The sequence below is a fragment of the Lycorma delicatula genome, chromosome 4 (genome assembly GCF_047948215.1).
Source record: "Lycorma delicatula isolate Av1 chromosome 4, ASM4794821v1, whole genome shotgun sequence".
Taxonomy (NCBI): domain Eukaryota; kingdom Metazoa; phylum Arthropoda; class Insecta; order Hemiptera; family Fulgoridae; genus Lycorma; species Lycorma delicatula.
This window is the reverse complement of record NC_134458.1, coordinates 157,567,233-157,587,601: the sequence shown is the minus strand read 5'-3', so window position 1 is coordinate 157,587,601 and position 20,369 is coordinate 157,567,233. Positions and strand designations below refer to the sequence as shown.

The following is a 20,369-nucleotide window of genomic DNA, read 5'->3' as shown; positions in this document are numbered from 1 at the left end:
CATTATTTGCCACCATGAAAAGATGGGCAGCTGAATTTAAACATGGTCATACCAGCTTGGTTAATGATGAGCGTTCACGATGGCCAAAAACTGCAGTCACCACCGATATCATCAAAAATGTTCACCAAATGGTACTGAACGACCAATGAATTAAGATCAGAGAGATAACAGAGGCTATGGGCATATCAAAAGAACATGTTTGTCAAATATAACTGAAGGATTGGATATACATAATCTATCTGCACATTGGGTGCCGTGTTTGCTCACTTTGGACCAAAAACGCATTCGAATGCGTTTTTGGACGCATTAAACTACTCCAGCATTTCCAAGCCATGCTGGAGTAGTTTAAGCAAAACGAGTCAGATTTTTTGTGTTGATTCATAACTGTAGATGAAACATGGATCCACCACTACACTCCTGAGACAAAATAACAGTCAAAACAGTGTACTGCAAATGGTGAACTCCAAAAAAGGCAAAGACAGTCCCATCAATTACCTTCAAAAAAGGTAAAACATAACAGGACAGTATTATGCATAATTACTTGACAAGCCAAAGGCAGAAATTGCAAAAAAATGACCACAACTGAAGAAGAAAAAAGTGCTTTTCCATCAGGACAATGTGCCTGCTCACACTTCAATGAACGCCATGGCTAAAATTCACGAATTACACTTTGAATTGGTTGATCACTCACCCACTATATTCACCAGATCTGCCCCCAGCAACTTTTTCTTGTTTCCTAACCTTAAATTTTTGCATGGAGGAAAGAGATTTTCATTGAACAAGGAGGTTATCGCATACGTAAATGCCTATTTTGCGGAGAAAGATGCCAGCTACTATTTGGAAGGGTTAAAGAGGTTACAGCATTGCTGGAAAAAGTAGATCAACTTGAAAGGAGATTTTGTTTGAAAAATAAAACTATATTTGACAAAAAAACAATTTCTGTCTCTGTATTTCTATGTTAGACTCAAAACTTTTCAGACAACCCTCTTATATATATAATTTATGGTAAATTCCATGCATCATCTCCTCTCTAATTACAAATAAACTCTTGTCATATTCTTCTTATTCTTACAAGGTTTGTTATATTATGTAAGCTTTGACCAGCTGATATTTATTATCTATTATAGTAATTATTGTATAGTTCGGGATTGACTAATATATCATGGCACCACTATTATATATTCATTCATTTACATATCAATCTTTTTTTTCTTGTTTAACCTCCGGGTCCACTGTCAGATAATGTTTCAGAAGATGAGATGAATGATTTGTAACGTGTGTGAAAATCCCATGACTGACTGGGATTTGAACACGGGACCTCCAGATAAAAGGCAGAGACTACATATCAATCTAACATGGAACAACTATACAGATACATTATCATTCCAAATAACTCAATCTGTTGATACTAAAATGTATAATAAAACAACTACTCTTTCCAATATTGCAGGAGCATTTGACCCATTAGGTCTCATTGCTCCTATTGTTTTCTATCATAAATGTTTTATGCAATCTTTATGGCAACTTAAAATTAGTTGGGATGACAGATTACCCACAACAGTATTATCACAATAATGTTATACAAATATTATAATGGTTATACAATCAGTTGTACTTAATTGAATTAATTCAGATTACTTGACCAATTAAATTCAACAATGGCGCTAAGATTAACTCAACTCAAATACACGGATATTCCAATGCCTCCATAAAGGGCTGCCATATCTACATTCAAACTTTATTTTCTAATCAAACAATTTCATGTAACTTACTTTGTTCCAAATCAAGACTTGCTCCCTTAGAGCAAATAATACTACCAATACTTGAATTATCTGCTTGTTTATTACTCACATGTTTATTAGTGAAGGTAACACTGGTCAACATGATTTTTGTCTCACGAGTACCATTAGGTGAAGTTGATGCAGTTATTTATCCTGTTTTCAAATATGTATTCAGAATTTCTCCATCACACACAGTTTTTTTGTTATTTTAATTTTTTTAAATATTTTAAAACTTATTTTATTCATTTGTCCATTGTCAAGTAAAAGCTCCTTGAGCATTGTAAATATGATGGAACCAAATGAGCTAACTCAAAGGGTGGCATTGCTACTGTTGTGCAGGTTCAGATGTGTATAGACATGTATAAATGTGATTATGGAATGGAATGCAAAGTTGGCAGGAGTCTATTACTCCCTACTTTATCGCAGAACCTGGACAGAGTCCCTTGCTGCTGGATCTTTCTAATCGGGCTTGTTTTTAAAAGGGTTATTTTTTAATCTCGGATCTAATTTTTCAAGTTTTGTCTATTATTATTTTAGTGAATTTAAGACGGATTTAATTGCATTCCAATCCGTTGTTAAACCAGGGTTATCGAACCCATTTCATGGGCCGACCGCGGAAGGCTAGGCTTATAAAGCCTGTCCTCCCGACGTAATTCCCCTTCAGACCGTCCACTGAAGTCCTTTCGGTGCTAACTCTTTAATAGGCTAGCAGGAATACGCCACAACGGGGCACTAGCTATAAGGAGGGAGCAATGCGTCCCCTTTTCCGGAGGAGTCGCAATTGCTGGGTTATTTTATCTTACTGTAAGTTTAACTTACAGATGGTGATACCTATTCGCGATCGCGGTTTTGGGGCGGCGATTTTCTGGAAAGAAGTAAACAAAATCTGATTAGTGTAGCACACATTCATCAGAACGATGCCAGTTGTGAGATAGTAGTGAACCAGTAAACACGTTATTGTGACTGCTTTGTATGTTTGAATTATTGTGTATTACACATTTACAACTTTATTTATTTTAATTAGTCGTTAGTTACAAAATGACTAGTTTTTTTTTAAATCATCCTAACAATTTTCATTATGTAAGTGGTGAAGTGACACTGAAGTTCCAAAGACAAAACCTTACTCCATTAGTAAAAAAAGTGTTATGAGCTTTATTTTGGGTGTAAAGTCAAGGACCAAACAAGGGCCTGGCCCCACACATCATGTTCTACATATAGAAAAATGGCACATGCCACATGCCATTTGCTATCCCTATGATTTGGAGGGAACCCCAAGATCACTCTTCTGACTGTTATTTCTGTTAACATTAAAGTGATTATATCTGTAACAAACATTAAAGGGATTACATCTGTAACAAACATTAAAGGGATTACATAAAATCAAAACTTACAGTGGTGTACCCTAACTTGCGATCTGCAATGGGACCAGTTCCACACTGGAAAGAATTGCCCATACCAAAACCTCCAGAACATGTGACATTAGATGAAGAGAGCTCAGAGTCTGATGGAAGTAAAGAAGAAAAAGAAACAGATTCCTAATGGAGATACTTATGAGGATAACCCAACAGAATGGCGTTTGTTCATTAATTCCTCTAAAGTTAGTTCAAAAGCTGTGTTTCAGCATAATGGCAGTAAATTCCCATCAGTACCTGTGGCCCACTCTGCTAGTATGAAAGAAACATATGAAAACTTTAAATTTATACTGAAAAAGCTTCATATGCAGTGTACGAATGGAACATTTGTGGTGATTTGAAGGTAATTGCACGTATTCTTGGTTACACAGAGTACTGTTGTTTTTAGTGTGAATCAGATAGTAGGGACAGAAAAAACCATTTCATTAGAAAAGAATGGCCTAAATGCGAATCACTCATTCCTAAACAGAAAAATGTTAAACATGACCCATTGTATAATCCAAAAAATATATATCTACCTCTGTTATATATCAAACTAGGTTTAATGAAGAATTTTGTCAAGGCCATGGACAATAATCCTAGTCTCATGTATTTAAAACAGAGGTTTCCTAAAATTAGTGATGTAAAAATTAAAGAAGGAATATTTGTGGGTCCACAAATATGATCACTAATGCATGATGAAAAGTTTGAGGAACTATTAAATCCACTGGAGATAGCATCTTGGTGTGCATTCAAAAATGTTACTCAAAAAAGAGTTTTTTTGGGAAATCAAAAGGCGGAAAATTACTGTGATATTGTCAACAATCTTATAACATTGTCTAAAAATTTGGGTTGTAATATGTCATTAAAACTACACTTCGATGAGCACAGGGAACACTTTCATCAGAAGATTTCAGCTATGGAAAAGAGGTATCAAGGCAAATGGAATCCTAATATGCTGGCCGATTATTGTTGGACCTTCAAGAGGGATGTTCCACAGGTGAAATATAGCAGAAAATCATTTCTTACTTTCGATGCGAGTCAAATGTTTGAATATTGCGTAGTTAAGAATGCAGAAAGTATTAAAATATTTGAAATTATAAATGCCTGTCTCTCAGAAATCTTGCATAATTGGGAAAAACTGATATCATATTTGAATTTAGGAGAAAGAATACTATCAGAATCGTATATTTTCTTCCTGAGACAAAAAAAAAAATTGTTTTACAACATTCTCCAGTGTAATCAATGAACAGAATATACATATTGATGAAATACATTTGCATTCAGATTCAACAATAGCATTGTCCTGGATTCATGGACATCCATCTAACTGGAAGGTATTTATTGGCAATAGAATTACTGAAATTCAAAAAGATACCTCAAATGCTAGATGGGATTACATTAAGTCTTTTGAAAATCCAGCTGACGTATTGTCTAGGGGTTGTAATCCAATTAAATTAATCGATATGTCCCTTTGATGGCATGGGCATCCTTGGCTCTTACAATTTCCATCTCATTGGCCAAATACTCATATTACCTTTAATAATTACAGTAAGGATCCAGAATGTCTTATAGAAAAACTTAAAAATATATCAACATCTTTTATACACACTGTTTTATTTGATGATACATAACAATTTTCATCTTCACATAAGGTAATTTGCACATTCAGCTTGTTTCTGATTTATTCACAATCTTAAATTAAACCAGTGGCCATTAAATTAAATTAAATGAACCATTGGTCATTTAACTACAGGGGAATTAAATCAGACCCTTATCTTTTTCATAAAACAATCTCAACATGGACACTTAAGTAATAAAATAAATAATCTTAAAACCAATCAAGTTATCTCTAACCAAGTAAAATCATTTCACTTAATCCATTTCTGGATGACTTAGGACTATTATGAATGGGAGGCAGATTAAAACACTATTATATTATCAGCCCTATTATATTATCATCCTATTATATTATCATCCTATTATCTTAACACTAAAGGCAAACATAACCAAATTAATTATTACTACTGAGCATTTGCATTTTTTACATTCTGGTATACAATTAATGCATCATTCATTACACCAGAAATACTGGATCTTAAATAATAAAACAAGTATTTCATCAATCATTAATAAATATTTGATATGTTTTCCTTTTAATGCAAAAACTCAAGTGCAATAACTAGGTCGGTCAGTTACCACCTTTCAGAGTTGTACCTTCCCGACCATTCTCTCTGTACAATAGACTATGGAGGTCCACTTACAATTCATCATGACGGGCAGTGGTCCAAAGCCTTAAGTAATCTGACATCACACTTTTTATATGTCTCAGTAGTAAAGCAATTCACTTAGAATTAGTCTCAGATTTGACTACACAGTCATTCAACATTACACTCAAGAGATTTATTTCATGAAGAGGTATTCCTACCCAAATCTTTTCAGATAATGGTTCTAATTTCCGTTCTGCCAAGGACATTCTTTATGACTTATTTAAATTCTTAAATTTGGAGAATCTAAAATCAAACATTCAAGTCTTTTCATCCAAACAAAACATATCATGGTCATTTATTCCACCTTCTTCACCCCATTTTGGTGGCTTATGGGAGAGTGCAATTAAAAGTGCAAAATATCATCTTCGTCGTGTAGTAGGATAAACAATCCTGAACTTTGAAGAATTGTATATGGTTTTGACACAGGTTGAATGAAGCCTGTCTTAATTCTCGTCCCATTTTCACTGTTTCTACAGATTGTAGGGACCCAGAACCCCTACTGCCTGGGCATTTTCTTGACGGCTGCCCACTTATGTCTTTATCTGAGCCTGATTACCAAAAGATTGAAATTAACCACCTAGGGCATTGGCATTTACTCCAGAAATTCGCCCAATCCATATGGAAACGATGGTCTAAGAACTATCTTCATTATCTCCAACAGAGAAATAAATGGAGTTTTCCTTCGAATAATCTATCTATTGTGGATTAAGTATTAATCTCTAAGGAAAACTCTTCACCAATGCGTGGAAACTCTTGAGTTATCACTCAAGTTTATCCAGGTCCAGACCAATTAGTTCGAGTTGTCGATTTGAAGACTGCTAATGGTAAACTACAAGGACCTGCACATAAATTACATTTACTGCCAGTATCTGACGATTAATTGAATATTGTTCATTTAAATTAAAAAAACAAAATAACTGTCAAAATAACATATTACCAATGATAATATTCTTAAAATGATAGTTTCATTGATCTGATATTTTACTTTATTATTGTAATTTATTAATGTGCTTCTGAGATGTGATTCTTAGTAAGTTGATAAATGTTGTATATTGTTATAATTTAATATTCCATAATTAGATCAATATATTTATATCATATTCATATGCTCTTATACTTCTAACACTCTACAGACTAATTATCATACTACACAAAAGGCACATATGCAGAGAATACATACAACACACAGCATAAACACACATACATACATACAACACACAAATATTATTTTATTGTTATTTATTAAGATGCAATAAGTCATCATTTACACTTAATTTTCCAATGGCATCACAATAATTCTAGCCATTGGATACTTCTTCTCAGCAATAGGTGTCCCCACAAACAACATACTTTAAAGAAATCCAAATCTATAAGATTCTAGGTACAAGATTATACAAAATTATTTATAGATTTACATACTTAATAACAAGGTTGATGTGACTGTGAGCATTATCATTACTATTATTATAATTACTAAACATTATCATTATTAATTTGTAATCACTACTGTATAATTGTATATTGATATTAAATGTACTATGTATTCAATTGTATTATAACAGTATACTTGATTAAACTATATTTGTTACACTGTAAGAAATTATTGAAACATTACTTGTATAATTTATATTTGTATTATTATTATTATTATATATATTTATATATATATATATATATAAAATTATTATATATTATATATATAACATTCATGTACCTTATTATATAACTCAATTATTATTGATGTTCTTATGTTATTATTATAAAAAAAAGAATTTTTTTTTTGATGGGGCAGTATGTTAAGATTTATTTACTTTCTTTTTCTTCTTAATTAATGAAAACAAGCTGCTGTCACGTTCTTATTTACTGAACCAGCTGATATAAAATATTACTCTACTTCATAACTGTATTGTTGATTATCCTTTAAGGCGTTAATTAAAACATATTAAAACTGTTCTAGCTATACAGAATTATAAATATGTAATCTAAATGTACACTTAAACTAACTTCATATAATTAATTCAAATGTAATAATTTAATTAAAGATAATATAATATAAAGTGAATAAAGGATGTGTTCAATGAATATTTCAGTATCTGACAAATATTAGTGTATACAGTTAACATAACCAAGGTATTGCACCGAGGCTGTGATTGTTGTACATTACAATATATACATTATTATATGTTAGATTCTAGATTAAAGAGCTTGCCAAGATTTCAAAAGAAAACCTAAGAATTTTATCAACCCATAAGACTAATAATAAGGCCTCCTCCAAAAAAATAAGTATAGAATCCATGAAAAATTAAGGCTAAATTCACACTTAATCTCATATAAAAATTAGCTTTATTAATAACTCACGTTTCAAATATCCGAAGCCTCCACAACATTCACGGCACTCTTGCAATCCATCTCTACAGATCCAAGTTATAAAAGGTTTGAAACATGAAACCATTGCATGAACACCAGACACAATTAAAGGCTATAAGAAAACAATTTTTTAAAAGAATATATTCTATTGTATACCAAAAGCAAAAATATTGAAAATAAAGCTAGATTAAAAAATAAACTAGAATAGTTTAATCTACAACAAAATGAATATTTTAAAATACTGAAATTGACAGCAAAACACTAACTCAGTTGGTTGAAATATACAAAAAGAATAAGTAGATGAAACATTTAAAAAGAATAGTGAGAAATTATAAATATGAAAAATAAAATTATACAATGACATAGAGAATGTTATAACGATATTAAAAAAATGTATATTAATTTAATAATGAAGTAAGATTTGTTTAACCAGAAAATTAGTTCTAAATCTTTTATAACTAATTAAACTATTCATTTTTTAACTGAAAACTGAACCATTTTTTAAAAATGTTATGTTACTCATATTCATAATAATTAATGTAAACAATACAATAACAATAGTGCTGTTATTCCGCACTGTTGTTACAGCTAAAGTATTTGTTATGATTTTATAAGTTAATAAAAGCACATTATTCAGGAAGTGATAAAAAATGTGTATTACATACAAACTGTTACAAATTTATTATTTCATAAATTAATAATATTAAATTAAAATTGGTTTATATTAACACATTCAGTGCTGAGCACTTGCAAATGTGTGGTCTATGCCTAAATGCAACCTGTTGACCACACACACATATGTGGTAGTACAGCAGCTTTTCTATCTCTACGGGTAGAGATCAGCATGTTAACTTGGTACCATACATTAGTGCATCAGGAACGTTTATATTTTGTTACTGTGCAGTTTGATCATAGTAACACTGAACTGGCTTTTTTTTATGGAATTTTAAATTCCATAAAAAAATGTATGGCTTTTCATCACTTTTATAAGAGGATAGATTTATAATAAATAAATCAATTTTAACTGAAATACAAATAATTTATAAAATAAATTATTTGTATTTCAGTTAAAATTGATTAGAAAATTATATTTTATTTATATTATTATATATTAATACTATTACTTTATATTAATATCATTATTATTTACTTTTTATTATTATATTATTGATACTATTATTTACACTTTAAATTATACTTTTTGCAACTATTTATATCTTTTATAATAAAATGTATGTTACATAAATATGTTTAATTTTATTACTATTTTTTAAAAATAAAAACATTAAAATATACAATGTATTATTTCATTATGTTTTTTTGTTTTTTTAAATATAAATAGTGTAGTTAATTTACTTGTTTGTCAGATCTATTCTAAAATGTTCCTAGGAGGAATCTATATAAAAACTAATTTTCATGTTGTAAACAAGTCAGATGACAGATGAAATTATGAAAATAATCTGTAAATTAATCTGCTGATGCAAAAGTAAAATAAAAAATTCTAATCAACTTTTGATATATGGAATAAATTGAGGATTTATTGCAAGTAAATTTAACAGAGACTTTTTATAAGTAAAATCTATAAACTTAGGTCTTTCTTTTTTCATAAAACAAAGAAAAAAATTATTTTTATCTAATTAAGACTAGAAAATTAGTTAACATAAATTGCCAGCATGAACAAATAAGAAGTTTACAAATATGCTCAACCATGTGCAAGTGAGTGTTCAAGGACTGTAAAAATCAAGTGCTTTTTCGTCTCCTGTGCGCAGCATGCACTAGTGTGTGGTCGTATTTTTGGATTTTTCTAACATTTTACATACTTTATACTCAAGACATATATAAATGATAACTAGTATAATTAAGCAAGTTAAAAAAAAAAAGAGACAGGTAATTGACCACCTTTATATATGAAGCATGTTTTTGAAGTAAGTAGTTTGGAATTTGCCACTGCCCATAAATGTGACATAAACAAATGGTGCTTGTATAGCTCAGTTATTTCAATCAATAGTCAAGTGTTATCAACAATAGTTTAGTCATTTTGTTGTTGGTTGTTTATATTCATCTATTTATAATGAAAGGTACATTGGTGATTTCACCAAGTGTGAAGTACAAGGAGTTATCTGATTTTGTTGGCGAAGAACAATTCTGTAGATGAAATTCACAGGCAAATTTTGATGTTTACGGGCCGAATATTATGAGTGACACTAAAGACAATGGTGCCGTTCATAGGCAAATGGATATTCATGATGAAGAATTTAAAAACATATCTCATATTTATTGATTGTTATTTAAGGGATGATTTGCATTTGCTAATTCTATGTTAAATTTCAGGATGATCAAGCCGAGGTTTACCCGATTGGCATCCTTGGCTACTGAGTTTTCTTCAACCCTCACACTGTTTCCTTGCCATGAAGACCCAATAAAGAGTAGTTGTTCTGACAACTAGTAAGAGGTACCAGAGCATAATGATTGGGCCTGAGAGATAGCTGATACAATCTCCATGGTTCCCACTCAAAAGATTATCCTTTAGGCTTCCTAGGCAACTTGCTGTACAATATCAGAATTTGTATCCAAACATGGAGTTAATCATTTACATAACTAGAATCAATGTAAGGAGTGGGAGAAATAACTGAGAACACAATACATTTCAATGCCTGACACAACATTTAGCATGTGACCTAAAGAAGCAGTTTTAAAGGATATGCATAGATATACCGACCAGACTTACACATGGATTATTAAAATATACTAATAATAGAATTACAAAGAACACATAAATTGTATTTTAAAAAATAAAGATACGTTCAATGTAATGAGTAAAACAAGGCAATAATATTGAAACTATGCAAATATAAATCATATCTTATGGAAAAGTAACGACCAACAAATTTTTACGCGATACATTTTCTAAAACAATCTTGGATTTACTCTTTTACAACAAAAAAGTTATTTTAAAGTCAATTTAAAATACCAATATTTTACTTTTTAAAGATTTTAGATTATAAATGAGATCTCATTTTCAAAAACCTTTTTTAAGGATAATATTTTGAATAAATGAATCATTTAAGAAAAAAAAAAATAGTAAGTAATTAATTACCATATCTTTCAAATTAGCTTCCTCAGTTCTTGACAAAACAACACAATCCAAAAACTGATCAGTAAACGTCTGAATGTATGCTTTAAAAGCATAAGTTGCAGCAACATAAGGAAACAACCTCCATTGCTAAAGTCAAACAGAAAGTAAAAATTATTAATCTATACCTATGTTTTATAGAAATATCACTAATTACACTACTTAAAAAAAAAAAACAATCATTATTAAAAGTGACATGTAATGATGAAATCTGCATGTTCACTTTTAAAATATAATCACATTAATAATTATGCTCCATACTAATAATTATAAAACATTTACTGGATGCATAAAAAAATTTCCTTTTATATAAATAAGTGTACCACTGTTCATTTCTTGGAGAATCTGTATTAGAATCAAATTCCTTTTCAACAGACTAGCTCACAAATGTCAGCTTTTTGGCACATATAACTAATAAATTTTATGTTGCATTGTAAAATTTTATGTGCATTCTTTTTTTTTATTAATGCTTTGCAATATTTAAATGTATATTTCTTTTGAAAGGCCATAAAATATATATCTACTTCATCTAGCATGTTTGGCAGATTAGTTTTACTTATTATTCATATAAAGTGTGAAATCTTACTTCTTTTTGCAATCCATCTATTGTAGATTATGTAAATCAATTTCTGTTATCAAAATTAAAAAAAAAAAAGTCTTATAAAATCAAACATGAAAAGCAATTTTTGTTAATTTATAATCCTATAATATAATGTAAGTATACTTTTCATGTTTTATGTTTTTGAAAATATATAAAAATTCCTTACTTGGGAATTTTTTAGAAAGACTGCCAAATTGGAAGCATAGTTGCAGATTCACAAACTTCAGGACAGATGGCAAGCGATTATGCACCACTTTACAAAGCTGCAAAAAGTTGTTTATTTATTCTCTTCCCAGCAGCTTCTGTGTTTGCAATAAGAAATTAGTTTTGTGGTAAATGTAAAACTGTCACACCTGATGTGATTTCAACTGAAAAACTTTCAGATGAAAGGCAAAAGACAGTAAGATACTACATCAAAGAGGTTGACAAAATTATCTTTCTTTATGGTAATAATATGTGAGCCATGGATACATTATTAAATCTTAGTAAGACATATCGTTATAAATTACTGTCACGTGCCATTTTAACCAAATAAGAAGGAATATCGTATCTTTTATTTATTTCATTGTTCATTAATACAGAGTGAGCAACATAAAATTGAACCCATAATGAAACCATTACTCAACACTATTTATAAAAGATTCTCACATAACTAGTGTGACTATTGGATGTATATGTTATTGCTGATTGTTGCTGCTATTTATCAGGTGGTTACATGTCAATACAGTATACATTTTGTTGCAGTGTAGTATTGTGAGTGAAGTTTTGTTTGTGTAAAATGCCTTATTCAATCCAGGAGAGGATAACTATAGTTGAGGCCAATATTAGTTCTGGATCTCTTGAAGAATCATATTAAGTATTCGTAGAAAAATTTCAGAATGCCTGTATCCCAGTGAAGAGTAGCATACACGATTTAGTTAAAAAATGGCATACAACAGGTTCGATTTCAAATGCAAAACGAAACAGGCAATCTTCCATTAGGACTCCACAGGCCACTGCCGATATTGAAAAAATTACTGATAGTCTAAAAAGATCACTATGCAAGTTATCGCAACAATCTGGTGTTAAATATACATCTTGTCGTAAAATTCTTCATGAATTAAAATTGGAACCATACCACATTACAACTATGCAACAACTGAAGAATACAGACAACGAGCTGTCAGCAGAATACGGTGGTCTCCATATTCCCCAGAGTTGTCTATTTGTGATTTTTCCTTTGGGGCTAGTTAAAGAAGCGAGTTTATGTATCTAATCTCCGCAATATTCATGAACTGAAGGTGAACATTCAACAAGAAATCAACACAATTGACAACATTTTGCATCAGATGACTCTCAATATGATCAGTCAAGCACAAAGTGCATCGATAAACAAGATGGTCATTTTGAACATCTTTTGTTAACAATAAGGCAAATAAATGCAACATTTAAATTATGTTTTATGTTTTTGCTTATTTAATTTATCCGTATCATTCATAAAATTTCATTCCAACATAACCTACCCATTCTGTAGCAGTTACGTTATGGGTTCGGTTTTATCTTGCACACCCTGTATAATTTAATAACAATGGGTAATAAACATTTTTTAATGTTTCTAAATGTTTAAAATACTTGAAAGCAACAAATTTAAAAACTTCACTCATTTACCAATAGCAATCATCCTGTAATACAATATCGATAATTAACAATTAAAAATTTTTGTTTGTGATTTACTACTGATAATGAGAAGGCACCATAAAACCAAAGTAACAATACAAACTTTTTATGTTAATTTACTATAGATAGCAGGAGCATACTTACATTTAAGACAACATAGAATATTCATAAAGTTATCAATGATGACCGGGTGGAAGTTAAAATGAACTAATTATTAACTCACAAGTTATCAACTGTGACGAATCATTCTACATGATTACTTAATTACAATAAATTAATCGATTCCAATATTTTTTTTATAACTCTGCTAGTATTCTTCAGAATTTTATTTCTACTTTACATCAAATTATTCATTAAAATATTTTCTTTATAGCTATATATATATATATATATATCACTTACATATATATAAAAGATTCAAAGGAATCATACACCATAAAATAAATGGCATGTGCAACGATTTACATAAATCTTTTTAATAAAAACGTCCATTCTTAAATCTGTTACCTATTTCAGCATAAATTTTTTCACATATAAACAATCAGCAAATTTCTATAAATGTACTGTAACTATTCAAAATTTTTTAATGAAAATTGCAAGAGAGATACATATTTTATAAATTTCATTTGAACTACACCAATGTTGAACTGTTGTGACACTCTCATTGAATAAGTCTTGACAACAAAAAATACATATCTGATTACAAATTCCATACAAATATTTGTGCAACAGTTAAATGAGCAAATAAATCATAAACAAGCAATGAATCATTATTCAAATATGACTAAAATACAAAACTTACATGTAACTGGTAATCTAAAATAGGTAACTCATTGCCATTACTGTCACTGAATTGTGTGCGTTGAGCTGCATATCGTACAGCAATAACAGCAGCCATTGATAAATGGTTAATACTTTCTTGAACAGTTGCAATACGACCAAATGATAAATTTTCTAAAGCAGCTCCTGAAAGAACATAATGTAAAATAATACTTTAGATGGCACTCTGCCTTGATACTAACTGTTATATTGTCAAGCTCTTGAGTTATTCAAATTTAGATACTTACATGTAGTCTTTTGATTTCAAATCAGTCAATTCTAGTACAATTTAAAAAAACATTAGTTATCATTTAACTGAAACATTTGATCACTTTGATTAAATTAATGAAATCCATTAATCTGATCATTTCTGTAATATCTCTACGTGGTACATTAATAGTGTTTTGATCAGTGTCTATTAATGATGAAGTGTTTACATTTCAAAGTAAAAATGGCAACCGTGTTACTAAATCTGCAATACAATCTTCTAATTACCATAAATATAAGTCTTGTGCTGACAGAATATCTCTTAACAAATGAAACAGTTATAAACCATGCTGCACAAAGATTTATACATTAAAAAATTCAGGAACTGCTCTAGTTAAAAAAACTCCAAAACAACAGCTAATGATTCAAATATCAAGAAATTGTTAATTCAGGTGCTAAATTAAAGGCTATTTGGAATCTAATTAGAAATAAATTTGATGAAAAAATTGATATCTCTCAACTGAAGTATCTGCTGTTAACAAGAATCAACACCTTTGAAACGAGAATTGGTGACAAATCAAATGATTTGTCTAATGCTGTTGGTTTTCATTCACACGTGGATATTAGAAATGCAGCTTGGCATTTTTTCAATTTTTTATAAAAATTACAATTTATATCAATTAAATAACTATGTCAATTTAAAAGGTAATTAGTATCTTTATTTAGTTTTCATTAATTTTAATGATAATTTTGTTGATGTTGCAATGAATGAAATATTCAGCTGTGATTCTTTTTACTCTGCATTAGAGTTAATATTGAAATTTACTATCAGTTAAACATTGGTTTCTAAAAATTAATTATATATGATTTTTAAAATAGATTATTAATCTATATTACATGATCTTTCAAATAACCTTATTTTTAATACTGATACTAATGATGTAATGCATATTGATTTATATAATATTTAAAATTATATTTCTGTATTAAATGAAAAAATAATTAATTAGTTTCTTTTAATTAATTATATATAACTTTAAAAATGCAGATTATAAATCTATATTACATGATCTTTCAAATAACCTTATTTTTAATACTGATATGAATGATATGATAGACACTGATTTATATGCTAGTAATATTTAAAATTATATTTTGGTATTAAATGAAGAAATTTGTTCCCAAATTTTTTTTGAAAAACAAAAGATAAAAATAAAAGTGAATTAGCTATGAACACTATTTTAGCTATGCTACAATTCCTTAAGATCAAAATAAAAAAATGTAAAGGAATTACCTAAAATTCTTTGAGGATCAGTAAATGAAGTTTCATAATCACCATCAGGAGTAACATCTCCAGTTCGATTTAAAAGATTCTCCTTGGGGATGCGAAAGTGATTAAACATTAAAAACCTGAGTGAATTAAAAAGAATACTAGATTAAAAATTAATATTCATACACATACATACACAAAAATATAAATAAATAAAGGAAATAATTACAGCAAAACTCTTTGTTTCACAAAAACAATTATAAATAAACAACTGGTAAAATATCAAACCGATGTTTTTTTTATTAAGTAGTCTCATAAACATACTATTACACATGGTTTCACTCACAACACCTGAAATCTGTATGATTAAAAACAGTAATCAGGACAAATGAACATTTTAACTCAGCTTGAAATTATTTTAAAAATATGTAACTTAGTTTTTTTCAATTTTGTGTTTTGAGTGAATAATTACTTTTGTAGTTGTTGTAGTATATATCAGAAGAAAAGTAATGATATTGCAAAAAGTGTCCTTCCTTGAATTTTATATTTCTTACATTCTTCAGTATCCTAATCCAAAAATACTAAAATCATAGTTACAAAAATTCTGTATCCAAGGATTTATGCTTGGAGTAAATATATTTTATGTTAATCTCTATAAGCTTATCTCCATAGTTAAAATAGGTATAGTTTAAATTAAAATCAGGAATTGTCATTTGCATCAAACTTTATTACAAAGGGTCCAGCAGAAATAAGTCCCCGATTTTAAATGTAAATATAAGACATTATAACAAAATTATAAAAAAAATAAAATATTTTCTGAAAGAAGTGTTTACCATTTATTTTCACATTCCTACTGTTAATTTTTAAAAATTATGTGATTCGTATGCCAACCTTCACTATCTATGCTGGTATTTAACTTCTCCCAGAAATTCTACATTACTTTTCTCATCATTTCCAATGATATTGCAGTGATTTGTTGATGGATATAAACTTTTAAATGATGGAGATTTCTAGGCTTCTGCATAAAGATCTTAGCTTTTAATGTCCCCAGGACATCTAAACTTCACATGCTGCAAGATCAGGTGACGATGGGATGTCTCCTTGTTGTGAAATAAGACACCTGGGAAACATTTTTCTGAGGAAATTCATTGATTGTCTTTCTGTGTGAGCAATGGCCCCATCTTGTTGAAACTATAAATTTTTGACTTGATTTCAGACTTCATTAAGTCCTGGTAGCAAGAAGTCATGTAAAATTTTTACTACTCTATCTTAGGAAGTTACTCTATCTTATTGCCTTTCTTCCTCAAAAAAGTATGGCCCTATTATTTCAAATTCAGCAACCATGCACCAAACTGTAACACGCTCAGAGTGTACTCACAAAATTGTATGGAATTATTTTCTGCCCAGTATGAAAAGTTTTACTTGTTAACACAATAGGATAAATGAAAATGGGCTTCATCACTTGACAGCACAGTTGAGTTCACTGGAATATTTTCCAGAATAGCCTAGCAAGAAGCAATATGGCTAACCCAGTTATATTAAATTAGCTGCTGCATGACCATCATTTTGTAATGATGAAACTGTAAGTCAGCGTGTAAAATTCTTCTTACAGTCCGATCAGAAATTTTTAACATAGAAGTGAGTTTAAGAGCTGATTGACGTGGAGACTGTGTAACTGCTTGTTTCACTGCTTCAATAATTTTGGGTGTTTGAATGCTTCGTGGCTTACCTGTAGCGGTAGGCCGCTTCTTGGCCTACCTGGTGGTTTCTTCTTCAAAGCTGAACTGATAGCTCTAAAACTGGATATCCACAATTGAATTGTCTTCTTATCAGGTATCATGGCAAGTCGACCTAGCCAAAAGCATGAACGAAATAATCGCTGCAAGTTGATGACCCTGGATGGGGATACATTTTACTCCCCCCACACACACCCCCCCAACCAGTCTTATATCATCGTGTGGGTACATTGTGGTCGCGTAATTCGGCCCAGAATCTGTTTATGGTATCTTTGAGAAGATCACATGTTCCATTTGACCATGGAAAGAAGAAGAAGGAACATTGGAACAAGTCTCAGACAACTGCAAAGACTTAAAAGGAACTTAGACCAGGTAATAAAACACTTAGGTAAATGTTTTCCGAAGAAGAAGAAAAACTGGCATGGGGGATCATGGCAGAACTTACATATCAGCTGGGACACCTGGTTTTCAGCTTAAAACAAAATATGAGAAGTGGGTTAGCAAAGTACATCACTACTCATGAGAAGGAAGTTTGTAAGATTTACAAGGGTTTTAATGCCCTCATGTAGATGTCTCTACCCTTAACTACATTGACACAGGCTACCCAGACAGAAGGATTCCAGGAATAAGGGATAAAAGACCAGTTGAACATGAATCTATCTGACGAAGAATTGATCGTGTTATTGGCCAGGAGATGGCTGGCACAAATAACTTCATGGATTGGTCAAGTCAATGAACCTCCAAAGGAGGGGGATGTGGTCTGTTTTTGTGACCTCTCTAGTCAGCCTGACTAGAAAGCGCAGAGGATAAAGCAGTAATGGCTAATGCAGCAATGATAATGGTGTGCGATTGGATGAGAACGAAAGGCAAATTTACCTGTTGCAAAGTAAAACCGTGATGATCCCGATGACAGGGAGACGGAGAATAGGTGCCTTACCTATCAGAACTGCAGAAGGACCGATACAGTCTGTTAAGAACGTGAAGTACCTGGGTATGTGGCTTGACCACAGAAGGTCATTTACCTTCCATGTACAAGAAACCTGCACAAAAGCAGAACAGGTTACAAAAAGCCTGAGTGTGCTGATGAAGACCACAACTGGTCCACAAGCCTCAATTTGAAGACTACATTCACATGTTATAAATTCAGTGTTATTATTTCGTGTTATAATTTGGCATAGGGCCTTTAGTAGTGATAGAAATAGACCTCAATTGGAGGGTGTCCAGAGGAAGATAGCTCTAAAGACAGCGTCTGCTTATTACTCTGTTTCTACTGAGGCTCTCTTGGTAGTCACCAGCGTACCCCCACTACAGGAGATGGTGAGAGCAGGAACTTCTGGCTAGAACAGAGGAATGGGTCGCTGGCACTGCAAATGCATCAATCAAAATGATGCAAGAATGGATGATAGTGTGCACCTTAGCAGAGAGAAAACAAGACTAATAGTGATGGCAGGAAGGTGCAGTATCAGACCGATACCAATCAGAGTGGGGGACTAGCAGGTACAAAACCAGAAGACTGGCTGGACAATAGAAGATCGTTTACAGCTCACGTCAATGAAACGTGCTGTAAGGCAAAACAGACAGTAAAGAATCTATGTAGACTAGACTACTGGGTAATACGGCAGGACCATGTGCTTCAAAACGCAAACTGTATGCTCAAGTTGTGGGATCGACATTACTGTAAGGTGTACCAGTGTAGAGAAGAACAATAAAAGCAGAAAGAAACAGAAAGCTACTTTAGGGGGTACAGACTCATTGCACTCAAAATAGCTTCAGCATACTCATCAATGTTGACTGAGGCTATCCTAATGGTACTGGGTATTCTGCTCCTACAGCAGCTGGCAAGAATGAGAACAAGGCTGTGTGATGGATGAACAAGAGAAGTAGCTCTAGAAGAGATGAAGAGCGACTGGCAGACAAGGTGGGACATGTTGAATAAGGGTATGTGGACGTACCAGCTGATAAGAGAATTAGGTCTATGGGTTGAGAGGAGATCCGATGAGCTAAATTTTTGGCTCACCCAATTCCTGACCAGCCATGGTATGTTCAGAGTATACCTGCATAGTAATAGGAGGGGAGAAGACGATACCTGCCCTTATTGTGGCGAAACAGATACTCCAGAGCACATGGCCTTTGAGTGTTGGAGATGGATCATGCAATGGAATGACTGTGAGGGGAAGATGGGAAGACTAACACACAAAATATAGTATCTACAATGCTTGTAGGACCAAAAAACTTTGAGGTAATATCCAAATACATAACGGGGATATTGAGGGAAAAAGAGCGGGACGCAAGGGGAGGATAGACAGCCCGCAGAGGAATTGCCATTTGTCTGTGCTTGCATGGAAGGATGGCAGTGGGACTCTTGAAACCCCGAGCTGTTAACACCGAGTCCCGGTGGGGGTTCCCCTGTTTGAGGTAGCGCAAAGGATCTAGTCCCAGCTTGCAAGGCGGGGCGGCTGTGAATGGCATAGCTGGGTCTAGTGTTGTCCCATTCTGGGGTTAGAGGCAAAGGCATAAACACAGGTGGGGCAACCCCCCCCCCCCTGTGTTTATGCTTAAGTATGGGTCTGGACCTGGAAAGGAAGGAAAAAAGGTTAGGTCACTATTTCCGTGCAGTTTTTTCAATTGTTTTGTTCAAATTCAGTACCAATCGAAAGACCTAACAAAATCATATAACTAAAATAGGAAAGAGAAAATACAATAGAGGAAGAACTATTAATGGTAGTTGGGTTTTTGGTTGCATCGAATGAGAAACAAAAGCAGGATTATTGGTTCCTGTTGCAACATGTGGACATGTCACCTTATTGCCTATTCTACAAAAGTATATTCTTCCTGGTATAATAATTGTTAGCGATTGCTGGAAAACATATAATTGTTTACAACATAAGGGCTACCAACACTTTGTGGTGAACCACAAATATAATTTTATACATCCGGATACGAGAGCTCATACACAGATAGTTGAATGTACATGGCAAGAAGTGCGTTCAAACATTCCTCGGTACGGAATTTGTAAGCACCATTTGCATGGGCATCTCGCAAGTTCTTTTTCAAAAGAAAATACAGGGACTACAAGATCCGACATCATCATTTATGGTCCACTCTTGCTTCAGTGTATCCTGACTATATGATGGAGTT

The 20,369-nt window shown here is 31.8% G+C and overlaps 1 protein-coding gene across 5 annotated transcripts in view; it reads right to left on the bottom strand.

The window, feature by feature from the left end:
• The window catches only part of LOC142324017 (peroxisomal acyl-coenzyme A oxidase 3-like), a 134,529-nt gene that overhangs the window by 21,830 nt on the left and 92,330 nt on the right, over window positions 1-20,369 (bottom strand). For all 5 annotated transcript variants that reach the window (XM_075364574.1, XM_075364573.1, XM_075364572.1 and 2 more), the window contains 4 exons: window positions 15,520-15,635; window positions 14,002-14,165; window positions 10,907-11,032; window positions 7,801-7,921 (listed from right to left, as the gene is read on the bottom strand). In XM_075364574.1, coding sequence (XP_075220689.1) covers window positions 7,801-7,921; window positions 10,907-11,032; window positions 14,002-14,165; window positions 15,520-15,635 — 527 coding nt within the window. The remainder of the gene's footprint in view (window positions 1-7,800; window positions 7,922-10,906; window positions 11,033-14,001; window positions 14,166-15,519; window positions 15,636-20,369) is intronic.